The 24,964-nt window shown below is 41.6% G+C and overlaps 1 protein-coding gene across 4 annotated transcripts in view; it reads right to left on the reverse strand.

Moving 5' to 3' along the window:
- The window catches only part of si:dkey-89b17.4 (zinc finger protein 646), a 62,023-nt gene that overhangs the window by 20,080 nt on the left and 16,979 nt on the right, over positions 1-24,964 (reverse strand). For all 4 annotated transcript variants that reach the window (XM_061884310.1, XM_061884312.1, XM_061884311.1 and 1 more), the window contains exon 2: positions 18,533-21,205. In XM_061884310.1, the coding sequence (XP_061740294.1) occupies positions 18,533-21,042 (2,510 nt within the window). In that variant the 5' untranslated portion in view covers positions 21,043-21,205. The remainder of the gene's footprint in view (positions 1-18,532; positions 21,206-24,964) is intronic.

A 24,964-nucleotide genomic window follows, 5' to 3' on the forward strand; every position in this document is an offset into this window, starting at 1 on the left:
ACTTCCGATAGTTCACTGTTAGGATACAAACAGGAAGTACTACCAACAGTTCACTACTCCGATACCAACAGGAAGTAATACAAACAGTTAGGGCTGGGCGATATATCGATGCGATAGATACATCGCGGGTTTGTCTCTGTGCAATATAGAAAATGACTATTTGCCGCCAGCAGGAAAAGACGAGATGGCGCCCAAGGCTGATTATAGTGAACTTAAAAAGGTGATCGATACTCTGATCGAGGAAGTTGCTACAATCAAGGAGCAGCAGAAAACAATCATGGCCCTTGTTGTGCAGCTGGATCAGATAAGAGCTGACAATTTGGAGAAAGACAAGAAAATTGCAATTCTGGAGAACAGAGTTGCTGATTTTGAGCAGTATACACGGATCAATGACGTGATCATCACCGGACTTAGCATCAAACCCCGGTCTTACGCACGAGCTGTAACCCCAGCAAATGGAGGGGAGCCGGCGGAGTTGGATGTCATTTCAATTGAGCGACAGGTAGGGGTCTTCATGCAGTCCAAGGATATACAACTGGACTGTAACAGCATCGAAGCATGTCACCTTTTGCCCAGGAGAGGGACAAACGACAAGCCGAGCGTTATCCTGAGATTTGTAAACAGGAAGCACAAGATCCATCCATCATCTTCCGCTTATCCGAGGTCGGGTCGCGGGGGCAACAGCCTAAGCAGGGAAACCCAGACTTCCCTCTCCCCAGCCACTTCGTCTAGCTCTTCCCGGGGGATCCCGAGGCGTTCCCAGGCCAGCCGGGAGACATAGTCTTCCCAACGTGTCCTGAGTCTTCCCCGTGGCCTCCTACCGGTTGGACGTGCCCTAAACACCTCCCTAGGGAGGCGTTCGGGTGGCATCCTGACCAGATGCCCGAACCACCTCATCTGGCTCCTCTCCATGTGGAGGAGCAGCGGCTTTACTTTGAGTCCCTCCCGGATGGCAGAGCTTCTCACCCTATCTCTAAGGGAGAGACCGCCACACGGCGGAGGAAACTCATTTCGGCCGCTTGTACCCGTGATCTTATCCTTTCGGTCATGACCCAAAGCTCATGACCATAGGTGAGGATGGGAACATAGATCGACCGGTAAATTGAGAGCTTTGCCTTCCGGCTCATCTCCTTCTTCACCACAACGGACCGGTACAACGTCCGCATTACTGAAGACGCCGCAACAGCCGAAGGCAAGCACAAGATCGCGTTGCTAAAACAGGGAAGGAAGCTAAAAGGAACAAACGTTTACATGAACGACCATTTGACCAAACGAAATGCTGATATAGCTCGAAAAGCACGCCAAATGAGGAGAGAGAAGAAAATTCTACAAACTTGGACAGCGAACTGTAAAGTATTCATCAAACTCAACGGTACTCCGGAGAACGCCAAAGTGCTGGTGATTAGAAACATGGAAGATCTGAACGAATATGACGTTTGAACTGGACTGTAAGGTAAAAGCGACTCGACCCAATCATGACACACATTGACAATACGCAAGATGCAACCCATGACACGAGCCACATCATTCAGTTGATAAATGAATATGACAATGTACAGTTGAAAGCAATCCCAATACACTGAGCACCACCTACAAGACATGGAACAGGATATAGACCCGGACAATAATTTCCTCCTCAATATCAATGAGAACTGCTGCTACTATACCAATGAACAGTACAACCAGAATATTATTACTAAAGGCAAATTATCAATTATCCATTTTAATAGTAGAAGCTTAAATAGGAATTTCAAGGACATCAAGGACTATTTACACACATTTTCACAACCATTTAACATAATTGCAGTATCTGAAACTTGGATTAACAGTGAAAACGTGTCAGATTTTGAACTGGATGGTTATGACGTTATTAATATAAACAGACAAAACAAGGGGGGTGGGGGGGTGGCAATCTATGTGGATAGCACCTTGAGATTCAAACGTCTGGATGATATGACAACTGTGGTTGATAACCTACTTGAATGTCTAACGCTTGAAATTTGTATGGAAAAAAGTAGAAATGTCATTATTAGTTGTATATACAGATCACCAGGTGCAAGCATTGCACATTTTACAGATTGGATGGAATGCCTGTTTTCAAAGAAGAGTAATGTTAATAAAGCTGTCTTCATTTGTGGAGACTTTAATATCGACCTTTTAAATCCCAGTAAAAATAACGATATAGTTAATTTCATTGACACAATGTACAGTATAAGTTTATATCCCAAAATCACCAGAGCTAGTCGAATTTCATCCCACTCTGCCACTCTAATCGACAACATATTTACCAACGATATTGAAAATAAGACCGTAAGTGGGCTATTGATCAAAGATATCACTGACCACCTCCCAATTTTTCTGATATTTGATGGTAACTACAGGACAAAAAAATTAGAAAAGCCAACCCAATACAGAAGAACGAGATCAGAGGAATCCATTAGTTCATTTAAACATGATTTACTGGAGCAGAATTGGGATGTAATTTATGAAAATGGTGATGTTAATTGTGCTTACAATATATTTTTGAGAATATTTAGGTCATTATATGATAAAAATTGCCCAATAAAAGAATGCATCAGCAAAGGAAAGTATACTAATTGTCCTTGGATCACAAAGGGATTGCAAAATGCTTGTAAAAAGAAAAACACTCTTTACAGGGAATTTATAAGATTGAAAACAAAAGAAGCAGAAAATAAATATAAAAAATATAAAAACAAGTTAACTAATATTATGAGGTCAAATAAGAGGGATTATTATAAGAAATTACTTGATGATAATAAAAATAATATCAAAGGAATATGGAATTTATTCAACAGTATTATAAGAAACAGTACCTCTTCAAATAACTATCCAACGTATTTCATGAATGATGGTAAAGAAAATGATAATATTGAAGATGTAGCTAATGCCTTCAATAAATTCTTTGTAAGTATTGGACCCGAACTTGCAGCAAAAATCCCAGATCCACGGACAACTGGTAAAAATATGGAGGGATTGTTGGAGATAAATCTCAATTCTATGTTTTTAAATGCAGTGGGTGAAGAAGAAGTGTTGGATATTGTAAACAAATGTAAGAACAAAATGTCCACAGACTGCAATGACATTAGTATGGCATTGGTGAAAAATGTCATTACAGGAATTTCAAAACCATTAACATATATCTGTAATCTGTCATTTCAAACTGGCACATTTCCGAATGAAATGAAAATAGCTAAAGTTATACCTCTGTTTAAAACTGGGAACAAACATCACTTCACAAACTATAGACCCGTCTCTTTACTTCCACAATTCTCTAAAATATTAGAAAAAACTATTCAATAAAAGGTTAGATGCATTTATAGAAAAACATAATTTACTCCCTGACTGTCAATATGGGTTTAGATCAAACAGATCTACATCAATGGCAATCATTGAAACAATAGAGGACATCACAAATGCCATAGACAAGAAACAATATGCAATGGGAATATTTATTGATCTAAAAAAAGCATTTGACACAATTAACCATGATATATTAATCAATAAAATGGAAAAGTATGGAATCAGGGGAGTTGTACTAGACTGGCTTAAAAGTTACTTAAATAAGAGACAACAGTTTGTGAAGTTGGGGAATTGCTGTTCATCATGTTTGGACATTGCTTGTGGTGTCCCCCAGGGGTCAGTGTTGGGGCCAAAATTGTTCATCCTGTCAATGATATCTGTAAAGTGTCTACATTATTGAAATTAGTGTTATTTGCTGATGACACTAATATTTTTTGTTCAGGGGATGATTTAAATCAATTACAGGAAGTCATTATGGAAGAAATGAGTAAACTAAAAGCTTGGTTTGACTATAATAAATTGTCATTTAACCTGACTAAGACTAAGTTAATGCTGTTTGGAAAGAGGACACGTGAAACAAGGGTACAGATACAAATAGATGGGGTGGATATTGAAAGGGTTTTTGAAATAAAATTCCTTGGAGTTACAATTGACTATCAAATTAACTGGAAACCACATATAAAACATGTACAGTCTAAGCTGTCAAGAAGCATCTCAGTAATAAATAAAGCAAAGCAGGTTCTAGATCACAAGTCACTCCACATTCTCTACTGTTCATTAGTTTTACCATATTTAACCTACTGTGTGGAAGTCTGGGGGAATAATTATAAAAACTCATTAAACTCAATAATTATACTTCAGAAAAGAGCTGTACGCATCATCAACAAGTTGGATATCTGGACCATACTCATTCACTATTCTTACAGTCAATAATATTGAAATGTAATGATATTATTTTGTATCAAACTGCACAAATAATGCATAAAGCCAAAATAAATAAACTCCCAGGAAGCATTCAAAAATTGTTCAGCACACGAGAGGGGGATTATAATTTAAGGGGAAATTTTAATTTCAAAATGCTTAGTTGTAGAACGACCATCAAAAGTTTTTGTATTTCAATCTGTGGAGTGAAACTATGGAATGGTTTGAATGTGGAGTTAAAGCATTGTCCAAACATAAACCAGTTTAAAAAGAAGTTTAGGTACATGGTATTCCAGAGGTACAGACATGAAGAAGGGCTTTGATATTGGCTTTCTTGTGTTACAAAAGAGTTAGGGGCTGCCCATTGAGGCACTGGTACTGCTGTTTTTTTGTTTTTTTTCCATGATACTATTTCCATGAGCACTTGTGATAACGGTGTGGCTATGTATGTGTGTAGTGTGCATATGTATGTATATATTTATCATTTATTTATATACAAGTGCATTAAGTTTGTACATAGAGTGAACAAGGAAGTTCGAGCTCAGAGTAATTTATGATTTAAAGAAAAGGGGTGGGATTAAATTAGTGTATACTTCTTCTCACTCCTTTTCAAATATGTTAAAAAAAAAAAAAAAAAGTCGAATGCTCATTTGTTTTTTTTTATTCTCCATTGTTTTCATTTTGTTATAATAGCCGTTAAGGCTATAGCACTGTATTGGATCATGCTTGCTCTTGTTTGTTTTTTTGCATATTTGAAATAAAAATATATCAATCAATCAATCAATATCAATCAATTGGAGTATACTTTCTCACGCAGTTGCTTTTAGCTGCAGGCATTACACTACAGGCTGTCCTCTCTCTTTCCTGTCTCTCCTTCTCACAGAGACATAAAACAAGCGCACCTTCTTGCATACGTCACATACGTATACGCCCTTGCGGAGCAGTGTGGTAGCGGCATGGGTAACGTTAGCTGTGGTGCGAGTGGTAATACGAGAGAAAGAAGGTACCAATCTGGTTACAAACGAAGGAAGAATTCCCAAGAAAAACAGCAGGGGTCCATCGTCTGGCGAGGGTTTGGCTTCAAGCAGGAAGATGTCGAACAGACAACCGTGATTTCTCAAGGGTGGGGCAAAAGCGTTGCTACAAAAAGTAGCATTACTGCTAATATGTAGCATCATTTGAAAAGTCACCTGCTAGAGAATGAAGAGTGCAGACTCTGCATGTCAACATCTCCGTTCGGTGCCACACCCACAAAATGCAGAGGCAAACATTTCCAGATCAACACCGTATGGAAAAAATAGTCTACATAATGCAGCTCATTTTTATGTGAGTTATTGAAATATCTTGTGTGACATCATGCACAAAAGTGCACTTTATTTGTTTTAAACTATTGTAGTGGCGTTCTGTACAAAAAGTGCACTTTATTTTAGTGTTGTTATGATACGTCATCCTAGTGACATCATGCACAAAAGTGCACTAGCTTGTTTTAAAATGTCTCTGACAATCTTGCACTTTTTGTTTATAAACGACATAAATGTTTGTGCCACTGCTTAATAACTATTTAATAAATACACTTTTAGTTGTGATTTCCCTCTCTGCATGGAAGTTTAAAAGTAGCATATATGAATGCAGTATGAAGAAGAATGTTTGAATGTAGACACATAGAATCATCATACTGCTGTGATTATATGCATCAAGTGTTCATTCAAGGCTAAGGCAAAATATCCACATATATATGCTGTATCGTGATATGGCATAAAAATATCCACATATTAAAAAAAGGCCATATCGCCCAGCCCTACCAACAGTTCACTACTCCGATACAAACAGGAAGTACTTCTGATAGTTCACTACTCCGATACAAACAGTAAGTACTAACATTAGTTCACTGCTACGATATGAACAGGAAGTACTACCGATAGTTCACTAATCCAATACTAACAAGAAGTACTTCCAATAGTTCACTACTGCGATACTTACAGGAAGTACTTCTGATAGCTCACTACTCCGATACAAATAGGAAGTACTACTAATAGTTCACTACTCCGATACAAACAGGAAGTACTTCTGATAGTTCACTACTCCGATACAAACTGTAAGTACTAACATTAGTTCACTGCTACGTAATGAACAGGCAGTACTACCGATAGTTCACTAATCCGATACTAACAAAAAGTACTTCCAATAGTTCACTACTGCGATACTTACAGGAAGTACTTCTGATAGTTCACTACTCCGATACAAACAGGAAGTACAACTAATAGTTCACTACTTCGATACTTACAGGAAGTAGTTCTGATAGTTCACTACTCCGATACAAATAGGAAGTACTAGTAATAGTGCACTACTCCGATACAAATAGGAAGTACTACTAATAGTTCACTACTCCGATACAAACAGTAAGTACTACTAATAGTTCATTATTATGATAAAAACGGGAAGTACTACCATCAGTTCACAACTTCGATACAAACAGGAAGTACAACCAATAGTTTACTACTCAGATACAAATGGGAAACACTACCAGTAGTTGACTAGTCCGATACAAACAGGAAGTACTACCAATAGTTCACTACACCGATACAAAAAGGAATTACTTCGGATAGTTCACTACTCCGATACAAACAGGAAGTACTACCGACACTACTCCAATACAAACAGGAAGTACTACCATTAGTTGATTAGTCCGATACAAGCAGGAAACACTACCAATAGGTGATTAGTCCGATACAAACAGGAAACACTACTAATAGTTGATTAGTCCGATACAAACAGGAAGTACGACCAACAGTTTACTATTCTTATACAACAGGACGTAGTGCCAATAGTTCACTACTCCGATACAAACAGGAAGTATTACTAAATGTTCATTACTATGTGGAGGTGTTCTGCACACTTCCACAGCAGAGGCCATGCTTGTGGAGGTGTTCTGCACTGCAAAGGCAACACTTGTGGAGGTGTTTTGCACACTTCCACAGAGGAGGCGACACTTGTGGAGGTGTACTGCACTGCGGCGGCGACACTTGTGGAGGTGTACTGCACTGCGGCGGCGACACTTGTGGAGGTGTTTTGCACACTTCCACAGAGGAGGCGACACTTGTGGAGGTCTTCTGCACTGCGGCGGCGACACTTGTGGAGGTGTACTGCACTGCGGCGGCGACACTTGTGGAGGTGTACTGCACTGCGGCGGCGACACTTGTGGAGGTGTACTGCACTGCGGCGGCAACACTTGTGGAGGTGTACTGCACTGCGGCGGCGACACTTGTGGAGGTGTACTGCACTGCGGCGGCGACACTTGTGGAGGTGTACTGCACTGCGGCGGCGACACTTGTGGAGGTGTACTGCACTGCGGCGGCGACACTTGTGGAGGTGTACTGCACTGCGGCGGCGACACTTGTGGAGGTGTACTGCACTGCGGCGGCGACACTTGTGGGGATGTACTGCACTGCGGCGGCAACACTTGTGGAGGTGTACTGCACTGCGGAGGTGACACTTGTGGAGGTGTACTGCACTGCAGCGGCGACACTTGTGGAGGTGTACTGCACTGCGGCGGCGACACTTGTGGAGGTGTACTGCACTGCGGCGGCGACACTTGTGGGGATGTACTGCACTGCGGCGGCAACACTTGTGGAGGTGTACTGCACTGCGGAGGTGTACTGCACTGCGGCGGCGACACTTGTGGAGGTGTACTGCACTGCGGCGGCAACACTTGTGGAGGTGTACTGCACTGCGGAGGTGTACTGCACTGCGGCGGCGACACTTGTGGAGGTGTTCTGCACACTTCCACAGAAGAGGGGACACTTGTGGAGGTGTTCTGCACACTTCCACAGAGGAGGCTACACTTGTGGAGGTGTACTGCACACTTCCACAGAAGAGGGGACACTTGTGGAGGTGTTCTGGACTGCAAAGGCGACACTTGTGGAGGTGTTTTGCACACTTCGACAGAGAAGGCGACAATTGTGGAGGTGTTCTGCACACTTCCGCAGCAGAGGCCATGCTTGTGGAGGTGCCCTGCATGTTTGGACCTCTGCTCCCACAGTGTAGACTTCCTGTCTTACTCCTCATGCGTACTGTTTTTGCAGCAGACTTAGGATACATACATACATGAATCCACATATAGGTCTTCTTCTACTGCTGCTTATTTGTACATTGTGTTATCGCCCCCTGCAGAGCAAAGGAAGCAGCGCATGAAGGAAGACTTCACCAGTGAGACTGAACAGTTTGGATTTTGGAGAAGAAGAAGAAGAAAAACAACAAGAAATCGACCGATACATTTTCCTCAGGGCCGATATTAATTAGTAGTCAAGGAGCTGGATGAGTGATATTATGAAAGTTATTGAAAGAAGATTATTATATCTGGACAAGACTTCCGTTGTTTGGAGGACAGGAGTGAGATGCAGTGTATCAGCAAAGTATTCACACTGCATCACATCTTCTACATTTAGTTACGTGACAGCCTCATTCCAAAATGCAATCTATTTATTTTTGTCCTCAAAATTTTACACACGATGCCCCACATTGACAATGTAATAAAGGGTTTCTCCTTTTTAAATATGAAACTATATTAAAAAATAGCATGTGCATAAGTATTCAGACATCAGCTCACTACTTGGTTTGAATTTTGAATGCCAAAGTATGCCAACAAAATAACAATTAAATACCCCAGTTGTAAGTCATAATTATGAGATACAAAAGCTGAACTTATGAGAAAAGACAGTAAAAAACTGAGATAAATTGTCATAACTATTAGACACACAGTCATAATTAAGAAATAAAATGTCCTAATTATGAGATAAAAAGCCATCCATCCATCCAGTTTCCTACGCTTAACCAAGGTCAGGTCGCAGGGGCAGCAGCCTAAGCAGGGAAGCCCAGACTTCCCTCTCCCCAGCCACTTGGTCCAGCTCCTCCCGGGGGATCCTGGGGCGTTACCAGGCCAGCCGGGAGACATAGTCTTCCCAACGTGTCCTGGGTCTTCCCCGTGGCCTCCTGCCGGTCGAACGTGCCCTAAACACCTCCCTCGGGAGGCGTTCGGGGGGCATCCTGACCAGATGCACACACCACCTCATCTGGCTCCTCTCCATGTGGAGGAGCAGCGGCTTTACTCAGAGCTCCTCCCGGATGGCAGAGATAAAAAGCCGAAATTATGGGATGAAAAGTAGGGCTGTCAAAGTTAACGTGTTAACCAAGTTCCTTTAATATTTTTTGACACGTGATTGACTCTTTCATGAACCTCAGTCCGTTCCGTAGTGTGGGGAAATTGTAATGGCGTCAGTTACTCTTGAGCCACAAGCTGGAAAATGGCGGGCAGAAAGCCATTTTGAATACAATGCCACAATCTTGGCACACCTATCTTTGGGCACTTTCTCTCTTTCCTCTATGCAGCAACTCTCAAGCTCCACTAGGCTGGTTTTCATCCACAAAGTTTCTGTACATACAAAGTATTCAGCAAAGGCTGTCAATAAATACCTACCAATCGTTCTTTATTTTCTAAATATATATATTGGGGACATCTCTGCGCTGCTGGTCCGCCTACGCTTGGGATGGTTTCCTGCTGGCTCCGCTGTGAACGGGACTCTCGCTGCTGTGTTGGATCCGCTTTGGACTGGACTCTTGCGACTGTGTTGGATCCATTATGGATTGAACTTTCACAGTATCATGTTAGACCTGCTCGACATCCATTGCTTTCCTCCTCTCTAAGGTTCTCATAGTCATTATTGTCACCGATGTCCCACTGGGTGTGAGTTTTCCTTGCCCTTATGTGGGCCTACCGAGGATGTCGTGGTGGTTTGTGCAGCCCTTTGAGACACTAGTGATTTAGGGCTATATAAGTAAACATTGATTGATTGATTGATATAAATATTTGCAAATTAAAAAAAACACCAGAAACTTACATTGTCTTTATTGTGTGTAGAATTTGGAGGACAATAATTAATTTATTCTATTTTGGAATAAGGCTGTAACATAAAACGTGTGTCTAAGAGGAACATCAAGATTTAATTTCTAAATATGAAAAATCTCCTGGGAAAATTGTTAAAATGATTCTACATCACAATAACTCATCTACACAATTGTATAGACTTTGTAAGGTTTCCTCCTGAAATATTGTCAAAATTTCAATTAAAAACAATTGTGGACTCCTTAAAGGCCTACTGAAAGCCACTACTAGCCACCACGCAGTCTGATAGTTTATACATCAATGATGAAATATTAACATTGCAACACATGCCAATACGGCCTTTTTAGTTTACTAAATTACAATTTTAAATTTCCAGAGAGTTTCGTCTTGAAAACGTCGTGTAATGATGACGTGTACGCGAGACGTCACAGGTTTTTAGGAAGTATGAGCGCTGCACACACACACAGCTAAAAGTTGTCTGCTTTAACCACATAATTACACAGTATTTTGGAGATCTGTGTTGCTGAATCCTTTGCAATTTGTTCAATTAATAATGGAGAAGTCAAAGTAGAAAGATGGAGTTGGGAAGCCTTAGCCTTTAGCCACACAAACACACGGTGATTCCTTGTTTAAAATTCAGGGAGGTGAAACTTTACTATGGATCACAGAGAACATGGATCCCGACCAAATGTCAACCAGCAGGTTTCGGTGAGAAAATTGTGGTAAAAAGTCGCTTCTTACCGGATATCAGCTGAGCTTGTGCCGCCCATACAGCTGCCGTCGACTTCCCTGAGACACGAGCTGCGTCAAGACACCCGGCCGTAGATGAACGGCCGGGTGTATCAGGTACTGTTAAACTCACTAAAACACTAGCAACACAATAGAAAGATAAGGGATTTCCCAGAATTATCCTAGTAAATGTGTCCAAAAACATCAAAATCCGTCCCAATGCAATCGCGTTTTTTGTGTGTTTTTTTTTCTTGTCCGTCACTATCAATATCCTCAAACACAAATCTTTCATCCTCACTCAAATTAATGGGGAAATTGTCGTTTTCTCGGTCCGAATAGCTGTTTTTGTTGGAGGCTCCCATTAAAATCAATGTGAATATGTGAGGAGCCATCAACATGTGACGTCATCGTCTGCGACTTCCAGGAGAGGCAGGGCTTTTCTCTTAGCACCGAAAGTTGCGAACTTTATCATGGATGTTCTTTAAAATTCCTTTCAGCAAAAATATGGCAATATCGCAAAATGATCAAGTATGACACATAGAATGGACCTGCTATCCCCGTTTAAATAAGAACATCTCATTTCAGTGGGCCTTTTGCGTATATTTTAGCGGAGACATTTTTCAAGATGACTGACATAATTTCTTCCTTGCTGTTACAGAAAAAGTATGAGAATGTGTGAGCGGCTGCCTCACCTTCTTGACTTATTAAATCATCTCATAATTGTGAAGATATGCACACAAAGTTTGCATTTTTGCCACAGATATCTTTTCTGTGGTCTTCAAGTCCACGTCACGTTATTTGACTAAATGACGGAACACGAAACTTGTGGCGCTCCTATCATGAGCCCTCAATCCTTGCTGAGGGCGGAGGCTTAACGCATGAGATGTGTTGTGTGTGTGTGATTGTTTGTACATTGATGTTACATCCATGATGTCGTTCACAACAACACAACAGATGAGATGTGTTGTGTGTGTTTGATTGTTTGTACATTGATGTTACATCCATGATGACGTTCACAACAACACAACAGATGAGATGTGTTGTGTGTGTTTGATTGTTTGTACATTGATGTTACATCCATGATGACGTTCACAACAACACAACAGACGAGATGTGTTGTTTGTGTATGATCGTTTGCTCAATGGTGTTACATCCACGATGTCGTTCACAACAACACAACAGATGACATGTGTAGTGTGTGTATGATTGTTTGTACATTGATGTTACAGCCGTGATGTCGTTCACAACAACACAACAGATGAGAAGTGTTGTGTGTGTGTATGATTGTTTGTACATTGATGTTACATCCGTGATATCGTTCACAACAACACAACAGATGACGTGTAGTGTGTATGATTGTTTGTACATTGATGTTACATCCGTGATGTCGTTCACAACAACACAACAGATGAGATGTGCTGTGTGTGTATAATTGTTTGTACATTGATGTTACATCCATGATGTCGTTCACAACAACACAACAGATGAGATGTGTTGTGTGTGTATGGTTGTGATGTTACATTTGTGATATCGTTTTTAACAACACAACAGATGATGGATGTGTGTAACAGTGTATGATTGTTTGTACAAACCCCATTTCCATATGAGTTGGGAAATTGTGTTAGATGTAAATACAAACAGAATACAATGATTTGCAAATCCTTTTCAACCTATATTCAGTTGAATATGCTACAAAGACAACATATTTGATGTTCAAACTCATAAACATTTTTTTCCCCGCAAATAATCATTAACTTTAGAATTTGATGCCAGCAACACGTGACAAAGAAGTTGGGAAAGGTGGCAATAAATACTGATAAAGTTGAGGAATGCTCATCAAATACTTATTTGGAACATCCCACAGGTGTGCAAGCTAATTGGGAACAGGTGGGTGCCATGATTGGGTATAAAAGCAGCTTCCATGAAATGCTAAGTAATTAACAAACAAGGATGGGGGGAGGGTCACCACTTTGTAAGTAAATTGTCAAACAGTTTTAGAACAACATTTCTCAACGAGCTATTGCAAGCAATTTAGGTATTTTACCATCTACAGTCCGTAAAATCATCAAAAGGTTCAGAGAATCTGGAGAAATCACTGCACGTAAGCCATGATATAAACTCTACTATGGAAAGCAAAATCCATTTATCAACAACACCCAGAAACGCTGCCGGCTTCGCTGGGCCTGAGCTCATCTAAGATGGACTGATGCAAAGTGGAAAAGTGTTCCGTGGTCTGACGAGTCCACATTTCAAATTATATTTGGAAACTGTGGACGCGGTGTCCTCCGGAACAAAGAGGAAAATAACCATCCGGATTGTTGTAGGCGCAAAGTTGAAAAGCCAGCATGTGTGATGGTATGGGGGTGTATTAGTGCCCAAGGCATGGGTAACTTACACATCTGTGAAAGCACCATAAATGCTGAATGGTACATACAGGTTTTGGAGCAACATATGTTGTCATCCAAGCAACGTTATCATGGACGCCCCTGCTCGTTTCAGCAAGACAATGCCAAACCACGTGTTACAACAGCGTGGCTTCAAAGTAAAAGTGTGCGGGTACTTTCCCGGACCGCCTGCAGTCCAGATCTGTCTCCCATCGAAAAGGTGTGGCGCATCATGAAGCGTAAAATACGACAGCGGAGACCCTGGACTATTTAAAGACTGAAGCTCTACATCAGGAGTGTCAAACGTACGGCCCGCAAATTAACATGACATTTTTGAATGAAAGATACAGCTCTTCTACATGTGTCTACTGGATGTTGCAATAGCAATTCTTTGTATCTCCGTAGATCAGGGGTCTGCAACTCGCGGCTCCGGAGCCGCATGCGGCATTTGGATCACTCTGATGTGGGTCAGCTGCATACTTGGTTTTCCAAATTTCAGTGCCTCTCCCAGAAATCTCCCCAGGATAACACTCTCAGATTTTCACCCATACAACAATATTGAAGCCGTGCCGTGATGGCAATGCCTTAAACGTCCTCTCAACCATGTCATGGAGTCCGCCTTAGTACTATGCCCTCTGAGTGCCGGCCACACCAAACAAGAATGACAAACACATTTCGGGAGAACATCCGCACTGGAACACATTATAAACGCAACGAACAGATACCCAGAATCCCATGCAATCCTGACTATTCCGTGCTGGATTATACACCCTCACTATCACCCCCGTGCGTCGTTTGAGGTGGGCGGGGGTGTATAATGGAGCCCCGTCAGAGTAAGGGATGCATTGGATTCTGGGTAATTGTTATGTTGCGTTTATAATGTGTTACAGTGCAGATGTTCTTCCGAAATGTGTTTGTCATTCTTATTTGGTGTGGGTTCACAGTGTGCCGCATATTAGTAAGAGTGTTAAAGTTGTATATATCACAACCCTCAATGTAACCTGTATGGCAGTTGAGTAAGTATGCCTTGCAGTCGCTTATGTGTGTCTGCAGAAGCTTCATACAACATGCGAATGGGTTGGTAGGCTGTTTGTTACGTTTGTAGAGGGCGCTAAACGCATTTTTATCATAGCACGCCCTTATTATTGTTGTTTGGGTGAAAACCAGCAGACAGTCGAGAGAAAGGTTGCTCTGAAACTCGGTAGTCTCCCGGAAAAATTGACATGGTTGGCAAATGTGATGTTGTCAAGCGACATTCAAATTTTCATATTAATGTGCGGGCTTGTGTGTCTGAGACCCCTGGTTAATACATAGCACAGAGCAAAACAAAACTTTGTACCCTGTGTTATTTCATTTTAAATTTCAAAAGAGTCTTGTGGCTCCCATAGTTTTCTTTATTTTGTGAAACGGGTCGAAATGGCTCTTTGAGTGGTAAAGGTTGGCGACCCCTGAAGTAGATGATGGTACATACAGGTATGTACAAAATAAACCACATGATGCTAGTACATCAATCGAGGAAAATGATCAAACTACATACATGGCCTACTGTAATTTGATTTTGATATTTTTTTATCTTGATAGATTGAAATGGAACACCATTGAGGCGACTGATGAACATTATCACATCATTCATCCAGAAAATATAAATAACGACAAATAAAAAGATAGAATACTATTAACTGCAACATGTAAGTGTAAAAAAACAACATTATGATTTGTACATTTTCAGAATGTGCTTCTTCTATTTTTAAACACAGAAAACAATTTGAAGGTGTCTTCATTTTTAAGTTATCTTGCAGGGATTTTACCAGTCCGGCCCATTTGGGAGTAGATTTTTCTCCATGTGGCCCCCGATATCATATGAGTTTGATACTCCTGCTCTACATAAAACAAGAATGGGAAATAATTCCACTTTCAGAGCTTCAAAAATTAGTTTCCTCAGTTCCCAAACGTTTATTGAGTGTTGTTAAAAGAAAAGATGATGTAACAGTGGTGAACATGCCCTTTCCCAACTACTTGGGCACGTTTTGCAGCAATGAAATTCTAAGTTAAAAAGAAATAAAGTTTATGAGTTTGAACATCAAATAACTTGTCTTTGTAGTGTATTCAACTGAATATGGGTTGAAAAGGATTTGCAAATCATTGATTTCCGTTTATATTTACATCTAACACAATTTCCCAACTCATATGGAAACGGGGTTTGTACATTGATGTTACATCCGTAATGTCGTTCACAACAACACAACAGATGAGATATGTTGTGTGTGTATGATCGTTTGCTCAATGGTGTTACATCCACAATGTCGTTCACAACAACACAACAGATAAGATGTGTTGTGTGTGTGTATGATTGTTTGTACATTGATGTTACATCCGCGATGTCGTTCACAACAACGCAACAGATGAGATGTGTTGTGTGTGTGTGATTGTTTGTACATTGATGTTACATCCGCGATGTCGTTCACAACACAACAGATGAGATGTGTTGTGTGGGTGTGATTGTTTGTACATTGATGTTACATCCATGATGTCGTTCACAACAACACAACAGATGAGATGTGTTGTGTGTGATTGTTTGTCCATTGATGTTACATCCATGATGTCGTTCACAACAACACAACAGATGAGATGTGTTATGTGTGTGTATAATTGTTTGTACATTGATGTTACATCCGTGATGTTGTTCACAACAACACAACAGATGAGATGTGTTATGTGTGTGTATAATTGTTTGTACATTGATGTTACATCCGTGATGTCGTTCACAACAACGCAACAGATGAGATGTGTTGTGTGTGTGTGATTGTTTGTACATTGATGTTACATCCGCGATGTCGTTCACAACGCAACAGATGAGATGTGTTGTGTGTGTGTGATTGTTTGTACATTGATGTTACATCCGCGATGTCGTTCACAACACAACACATGAGATGTGTTGTGTGGGTGTGATTGTTTGTACATTGATGTTACATCCATGATGTCGTTCACAACAACACAACAGATGAGATGTGTTGTGTGTGATTGTTTGTCCATTGATGTTACATCCATGATGTCGTTCACAACAACACAACAGATGACATGTGTTATGTGTGTGTATAATTGTTTGTACATTGATGTTACATCCACGATGTCGTTCACAACAACACAACAGATGAGATGTGTTGTGTGTGTGTGATTGTTTGTACATTGATGTTACATCCGCGATGTCGTTCACAACACAACAGATGAGATGTGTTGTGTGGGTGTGATTGTTTGTACATTGATGTTACATCCATGATGTCGTTCACAACAACACAACAGATGAGATGTGTTGTGTGTGATTGTTTGTCCATTGATGTTACATCCATGATGTCGTTCACAACAACACAACAGATGACATGTGTTATGTGTGTGTATAATTGTTTGTACATTGATGTTACATCCGCGATGTCGTTCACAACAACACAACAGATGAGATGTGTTGTGTGTGTGTGATTGTACATTGATGTTACATCCGCGATGTCGTTCACAACAACACAACAGATGAGATGTGTTGTGTGGGTGTGATTGTTTGTACATTGATGTTACATCCATGATGTCGTTCACAACAACACAACAGATGAGATGTATTGTGTGTGATTGTTTGTCCATTGATGTTACATCCATGATGTCGTTCACAACAACACAACAGATGAGATGTGTTATGTGTGTGTATAATTGTTTGTACATTGATGTTACATCCGCGATGTCGTTCACAACAACACAACAGATGAGATGTGTTGTGTGTGTGTGATTGTTTGTACATTGATGTTACATCCGCGATGTCGTTCACAACACAACAGATGAGATGTGTTGTGTGGGTGTGATTGTTTGTACATTGATGTTACATCCATGATGTCGTTCACAACAACACAACAGATGACATGTGTTATGTGTGTGTATAATTGTTTGTACATTGATGTTACATCCGCGATGTCGTTCACAACAACACAACAGATGAGATGTGTTGTGTGTGTGTGATTGTACATTGATGTTACATCCGCGATGTCGTTCACAACAACATAACAGATGAGATGTGTTGTGTGTGTGTGATTGTTTGTACATTGATGTTACATCCGCGATGTCGTTCACAACAACACAACAGATGAGATGTGTTGTGTGGGTGTGATTGTTTGTACATTGATGTTACATCCATGATGTCGTTCACAACAACACAACAGATGAGATGTGTTGTGTGTGAATGTTTGTCCATTGATGTTACATCCATGATGTCGTTCACAACAACACAACAGATGACATGTGTTATGTGTGTGTATAATTGTTTGTACATTGATGTTACATCCGCGATGTCGTTCACAACAACACAACAGATGAGATGTGTTGTGTGTGTGTGATTGTACATTGATGTTACATCCGCGATGTCGTTCACAACAACACAACAGATGAGATGTGTTGTGTGGGTGTGATTGTTTGTACATTTATGTTACATCCATGATGTCGTTCACAACAACACAACAGATGAGATGTGTTGTGTGTGATTGTTTGTCCATTGATGTTACATCCATGATGTCGTTCACAACAACACAACAGATGACATGTGTTGTGTGTGATTGTTTGTCCATTGATGTTACATCCGCGATGTCGTTCACAACAACACAACAGATGAGATGTGTTGTGTGTGTGTGATTGTACATTGATGTTACATCCGCGATGTCGTTCACAACAACACAACAGATGAGATGTGTTGTGTGGGTGTGATTGTTTGTACATTGATGTTACATCCATGATGTCGTTCACAACAACACAACAGATGAGATGTATTGTGTGTGATTGTTTGTCCATTGATGTTACATCCATGATGTCGTTCACAACAACACAACAGATGAGATGTGTTGTGTGTGTGTGATTGTTTGTACATTGATGTTACATCCATGATGTCGTTCACAACAACACAACGGATGTGATGTGTTGTGTGTGTATGATTGTTTTTACACAGATTTCACATTTGTGATGTCGTTCACAACAACACAACAGCTGAGGGATGTGTGTAACAGTGAACGATTGTTCTTGCTAGCTTCAGCTTCCTCCTTTCAAGTCTCCACATTGTTTAGTTCAGGAAGTGTTTTGGGGATGAGAGATTATTTTCCCAAACAAATAAATGTTTCTAGCTGATTCTGTTTTATTGGCCAATTCTGTGACTCCATACGTGGTGATGTGAACGCCTTACATTTTTATTGAGTAGAGCGATGATTGATACTAGCGTTTTCATATAAAGAGTGGTAAAATGGCGGCGCCGTACCTCTTGAGATCGAAGTGAGTCCTCTGGTGGTTCTTGAGGGCCAGCAGGTTGTAGTAACGTTTCTGACACACCAGGCAGCGGAACACCCCCGTCTTGTGGGACTTCTTGTGGTTGAGGAGGGAGCACGGGTGCCTGTAGCCCCGCCCACACTGGTCACACTTGTGGGGTTTGTCACTCTGGTCCATCATTGGCCGACGTCCGTTCCCGGCAAAGTCGCGGCTTCCTCCGGCGACTCCCTCGCCTCCGGACATCCTTTTGGCTCCGTTAAGGCCCTGCTTAGCCAAGGAACCGGCTCGATTCTTGCCGGGACACAGGTGAGTGATCAGGTGGTGACGGTCGGCAAAAAACATGCCACAGTCCACGCAGATGTGGCTGCGCCCGTCCATTTTGTCGCCGCCATTGCTGGAAGTCCCTCCGATGCCCTGCTGTTGGCCGTCGGGTCTTTGTGGGCCGTGGACTAGCTGGTGATTTAGGAGGTCCTGCTTCCTGGAGAAACTTTGTCCGCATGTGGGGCAGATCATCCTCCAATCCTGCTGCAGGCTGGACGGTCCGGGGCCGCTGGGATTGTTGGCGTGACTTCGCAGATGGCTGCGCAAGGCTCTGAGGCTGGCGTAGTGGTTTCCACACACGGAGCACTGGTAGACTTCCCCGTCATCCTCGTCGTTCTTGTCGGCAGTGGCCATCCTTTTGCCTCCGGTCTGAGAGTACGGCCGTTGGCCGCTTCCCTCCTTCAGGCTGCCGGCGGCCATGGAGTTGCTACCAGTGCTGTGATAGTTCATGTTGCCCAGGAAGCCGTTGGACATGTTGCCCTGCTGCGGAGGCGCCGCTTGACCACGGCGCGGGCACATGTGGGATTTAATGCCTGACACATCGGCGTACATCTCGCCGCAGTCGGCGCACACATGGCGGTCGGCCTGTCGGTGAGTCGAGCCGCCGTCGAAGCGCTCGTGGAACTCGAGGGTGTCCAGAGTGCTGTTGTGTCCGGCATCCGGGACAAAGTGGGCCGCGTCGGTGAGGCTGGCGGAGAGAGAGATGGGCGTGGTGGTGCCTCTGCCCTCCTGCACGTAGCTCTGCTGAGAGTCCAGTGTGAGAGGCTCTGGAGACAACCAGTCATTGCCGTCGCCGAGCTGCTGGTTGGAGGAGCGGCCTTTGTGGCTTCGCAGATGGCTGTGCAGCGCCGCCAGGTGAGGGTACTGCTTGCAACAAACGCTACACTGATAGTGGCCCGTCTGATGGCAGCGCTTGTGGTTGACCAGGCTGCCTGCGTGCCGGTAGCTCTTGCCACACTCGCCACACTTAAAGCGACGATCCGCGTCCTCGGGAGAACCGGACTGTGCCACGTGGCCTCCGGAAGGGGAAGACACTGAGCCCTGGGAAGCAGAACTTAGCGTCTCCGAGTTGAGGATGGAACTGTCCTGGCCGTGGGAGGTGGAGTGAGGGTCGTGCGTCAAGTAGTGGACTTTAAGAGTCTCCAAGTCGGGATGCCCTGCTCCGCAGTACGCACATGTATAGATGGGATTATTGACCGGAGGGCCCATTATGGGGTCATAAGGACCCCTTTTGTCACTGGGTAAAGGTGGCAAAGGCAACGGATCCCCGAGGGCCGGAGTGTAGGCCGGAGATCGAACCGCACTCAGATTGTGGGGCATGATGGCGGGGAAGCTGCGGGACAGTCCAAGAGACGGTGCGGCGGTGTTGTGCAGGAGAATGTGCTCCTGGAAGTCGGACTTGTTGGGCAGCGAGATCTGACACAGGTGGCAGAAGCAGGAGCTATCGCTCTGGGACGCCTGAGAGCTTCCGCCGCGGCGTTCCGACTCCAGGAGGCTACCGCTGCCGCCGCTCACCATGGGGGCGGCCGGGGTCTTGAACTTGGAGTGGCTTCTTTCGTGGCTGTTGAGGGCGGCCAGGTTGCTGAATTGTTTGAAGCACACGGAACACTTGAAGCTTCCTTGCTGGTGACACTTCTTGTGGTTCACCAAGCTGCCGTGGTGCCGGTAGCTTCTGTCGCACTGGTCGCACTTGAACGGTCGGTCCCAGGCGTCGTCTGACCCCGGGGAACCTTTCTTCTCGTGCTCGACCGCTTCGTGGCCCTGCAGGCCGCTGTTGTTCAGGTGCGGGCGCCCGAAGCCGTCCGCTAAGTCCTGAGTGAGGCCGTAGTCCCTCTCGTGATGACCTCCTTCCTCTGGAGTCTCCTCGCTCTCCTCTTCGGCGTGTGCGCTACTTGGGGACAAGGTGTGTATGCGAAGGTGGTTCTTTAGGGCCACGGCGTTGGGCAGGGTGCGGGTGCAGACGGGACACTGGAAGGAGCCTACTTCGTGGGACTTTTTGTGGTTGGCGAGGCTGGCGGCGTGCTTGTAAAGTCGTCCACACTGCTCACATTCAAAACGTGCACTCTCTCCTTGCTGGTAATGTGCTTTCATGTGTTCTAGAAGGCTGGGAGTACTGGGGCAGACCATATCACATTCTTTGCAGGGGAAACCCTTGGAACCACTCATATCATGCATTGCCATAGTAGGCCGGCGCCGGTCTTTAGGGGAGGAGTCACCACGCTGCAGCCGACGGTGACCCCGGGCATGCGGGGGAGGGGCTCAGCTCATCGGTGGAGGGCGCCGCCCATCTTCTCCCTGGCAGACAACCAGGGCCCGCCCCCGACGGCTGGTGTGGGGCGCAGTTCTACCAAGAGAGAAACGGAGAGGATCAGTCATTGTCAACAAAATGTCGGGCCGGCCGGGAGAAGTTCCGCCCACTACCCAAGGAAACACCAATCACCAGCATGATTGGCAACAGAGTTTCTAAGGCAACTATTAAGTAATATTTGTTTATGACGAAAACAAATAGTTCATAAAAGAAGCATTATTTATTATTACATGTAATCACACATCATATTACACTGTAATATTGTGTAAAAGGGTGATACATACCACCATAATGTAATACTATGATAGAGTAATACATACTGTACTGTGATACATATAGTACAGTTATACTATGATACATATAATATTGTAATACTATGATACATATAACACTAACACTATGATACATGATACATAAGACTGTAATTTGATACATATAATACTGTAATACTGCGATACATTCCATACTGTAACACAATGATACAGTAATACATACTTTACTGTGATACATATAATACTTTAATACTATGATACATACAAAACTATAATACTATGACACAGTAATACATATTGTACTGTGATACATACAATACTGTAATACTATGATACAGTGATACATACGATACTGTAACACAATGATACTGTGCTGCATAAAATACTGTAATACATATGATACTGTAATACATATGATAAAGTAATATTTTGATACTGTGCTACATATGATACAGTAATACATATTGTACTGTGATACATACAATACTGTAATACTATGATACAGTGATACATACGATACTGTAACACAATGATACTGTGCTGCATAAAATACTGTAATACATATGATACTGTAATACATATGATAAAGTAATATTTTGATACTGTGCTACATATGATACAGTAATACATATTGTACTGTGATACATACAATACTGTAATACTATGATACTGTGATACATACAATACTGTAACTCTATGATACTGTAATACTATGATACTGTAATGCATACAATACTGTAACATTATGATACTGTGCTACATATGATGCTGTGGTACATATGATACTGTGATAGATACAATACTGTAATACTATGATACTGTGATGCATAATACTGTAATACTATGACACTGTGATACATACAATACTGTACCACATATGATACTGTGGTACATATGATACTGCTACATATGATACTGTAATACTATGATACTGTGCTACGTATGATACTGTAAAACTACGATACATATTATACTTTAACACTATGATACTGTGGTATATGTGATACTGTAATACTATGATACATACAATACTGTAACACTACGATACTGTGCTGCATAAAATACTGTAATACATATGATACTGTAATACATATGATAATGTAATATTTTGAGACTGTGCTACATATGATACAGTAATACATATTGTACTGTGATACATACAATACTGTAATACTATGATACTGTGATACATACAATACTGTAACTCTATGATACTGTGGTACATATGATACTGTAATACTATGATACTGTAATGCATACAATACTGTAACATTATAATACTGTGCTACATATGATACTGTGGTACATATGATACTGTGATAAATACAATACTGTAACACTATGATACTGTGATGCATAATACTGTAATACTATGACACTGTGATACATACAATACTGTGCCACATATGATACTGTGGTACATATGATACTGTGCTACATATGATACTGTGCTACATATGATACTGTGCTACATATGATACATATAATACTTTAACACTATGATACTGTGGTATATGTGATACTGTAATACTATGATACATACAATACTGTAACACTATGATACTGTGCCACATATGATACTGTGGTACATATGATACTGTGGTACATATGATACTGTAAAACTACGATACATATAATACTTTAAAACTATGATACTATGGTATTTATGATACTGTAATACTATGATACATACAATACTCAGTGTTGCCGCCAGGAATTTTCAAAATGGGGTCCCAGGGACCCCATCAAGTCATAAAAATGGGGTCCCACAGTAAATTTTGGGGGTCCCACTTTTTTGTAAGTGTTTTGAAAAGAAAGGATAAATACTTGCATTGTCCTGTTACAGCTCACATTCAGTATTGAAAAAAGGTTGTCATAAACCTTACTTTATTCATAAAAAAATTATAGAACAGAAAACACATTGTATAAATATTTAAATGTATTCACTTATAAACATTCATTTGCTTTCTTCTTTCCTTCATGGATCTAAACTTTACTAGTTTGTTCTATATGTGAATTTGAGAAGTTGTAGCTGTATTTATTTCGGTCTAAAAGTGTCAAAATTTCAGCCATCAAATATCAACAAAACAAAAAAACACCATCATGGATCAAATAAAAACAAACAAGCAGATTGGCCGGTAGAAAAAAAACAACAAAAAAACTACGTCCGGGCTTCCAGAATTGTGCATCCTGATTTCAATGTGTAAAAAGACACAAAATCAATCAATCAATCAATCAAAGTTGACCTCTATAGCCCTAAATAAGGAGTGTCTCAAAGGGCTGCACCAGCCACAACCACATCCTCACCTCAATTCACACATCACAACAAGGGCCTTAACGCAAACACTGTGATACTGCGATACATACCATACTGTACTACTATGATACTGCGATACATTCCATACTGTACTACTATGATACTGCGATACATTCCATACTGTACTACTATGATACTGATACATACATAGTGTACTACTATGATACTGCGATACATACCATACTGTACTACTATGATACTGCGATACATTCCATACTGTACTACTATGATACTGCGATACATATCATACTGTACTACTATGATACTGATACATACCATACTGTACTACTATGATACTGCGATACATTCCATACTGTACTACTATGATACTGCGATACATACCATACTGTACTACTATGATACTGTGATACATACCATACTGTACTACTATGATACTGCGATACATACCATACTGTACTACTATGATACTGCGATACATACCATACTGTACTACTTGGATACTGCAATACATACCATACTGTACTACTATGATACATACCATACTGTACTACTATGATACTGCGATACATACCATACTGTACTACTATGATACTGCGATACATACCATACTGTACTACTATGATACTGCGATACATACCATACTGTACTACTATGATACTGCGATACATACCATACTGTACTACTATGATACTGCGATACATACCATACTGTACTACTATGATACTGCGATACATACCATATTGTACTACTATGATACTGCGATACATACCATACTGTACTACTATGATACTCTGATACATACCATACTGTACTACTATGATACTGCGATACATACCATACTGTACTATTATGATATTGCGATACATACCATACTGTACTATTATGATACTGCGATACATACCATACTGTACTACTATGATACTGCGATACATACCATGCTGTACTACTATGATACTCTGATACATGCCATACCGGACTACTATGATACTGCGATACATTCCATACCGGATTACTATGATACTGCGATACATACCATGCTGTACTACTATGATACTCTGATACATACCATACTGTACTACTATGATACTGCGATACATTCCATACTGGACTACTATGATACTCTGATACATACCATACTGTACTACTATGATACTCTGATACATTCCATACTGTACTACTATGATACTGCGATACATACCATAGTGTACTACTATGATACTGCGATACATACCATACTGGACTATT

The sequence above is a fragment of the Nerophis ophidion genome, linkage group LG23, assembly GCF_033978795.1.
Source record: "Nerophis ophidion isolate RoL-2023_Sa linkage group LG23, RoL_Noph_v1.0, whole genome shotgun sequence".
Taxonomy (NCBI): domain Eukaryota; kingdom Metazoa; phylum Chordata; class Actinopteri; order Syngnathiformes; family Syngnathidae; genus Nerophis; species Nerophis ophidion.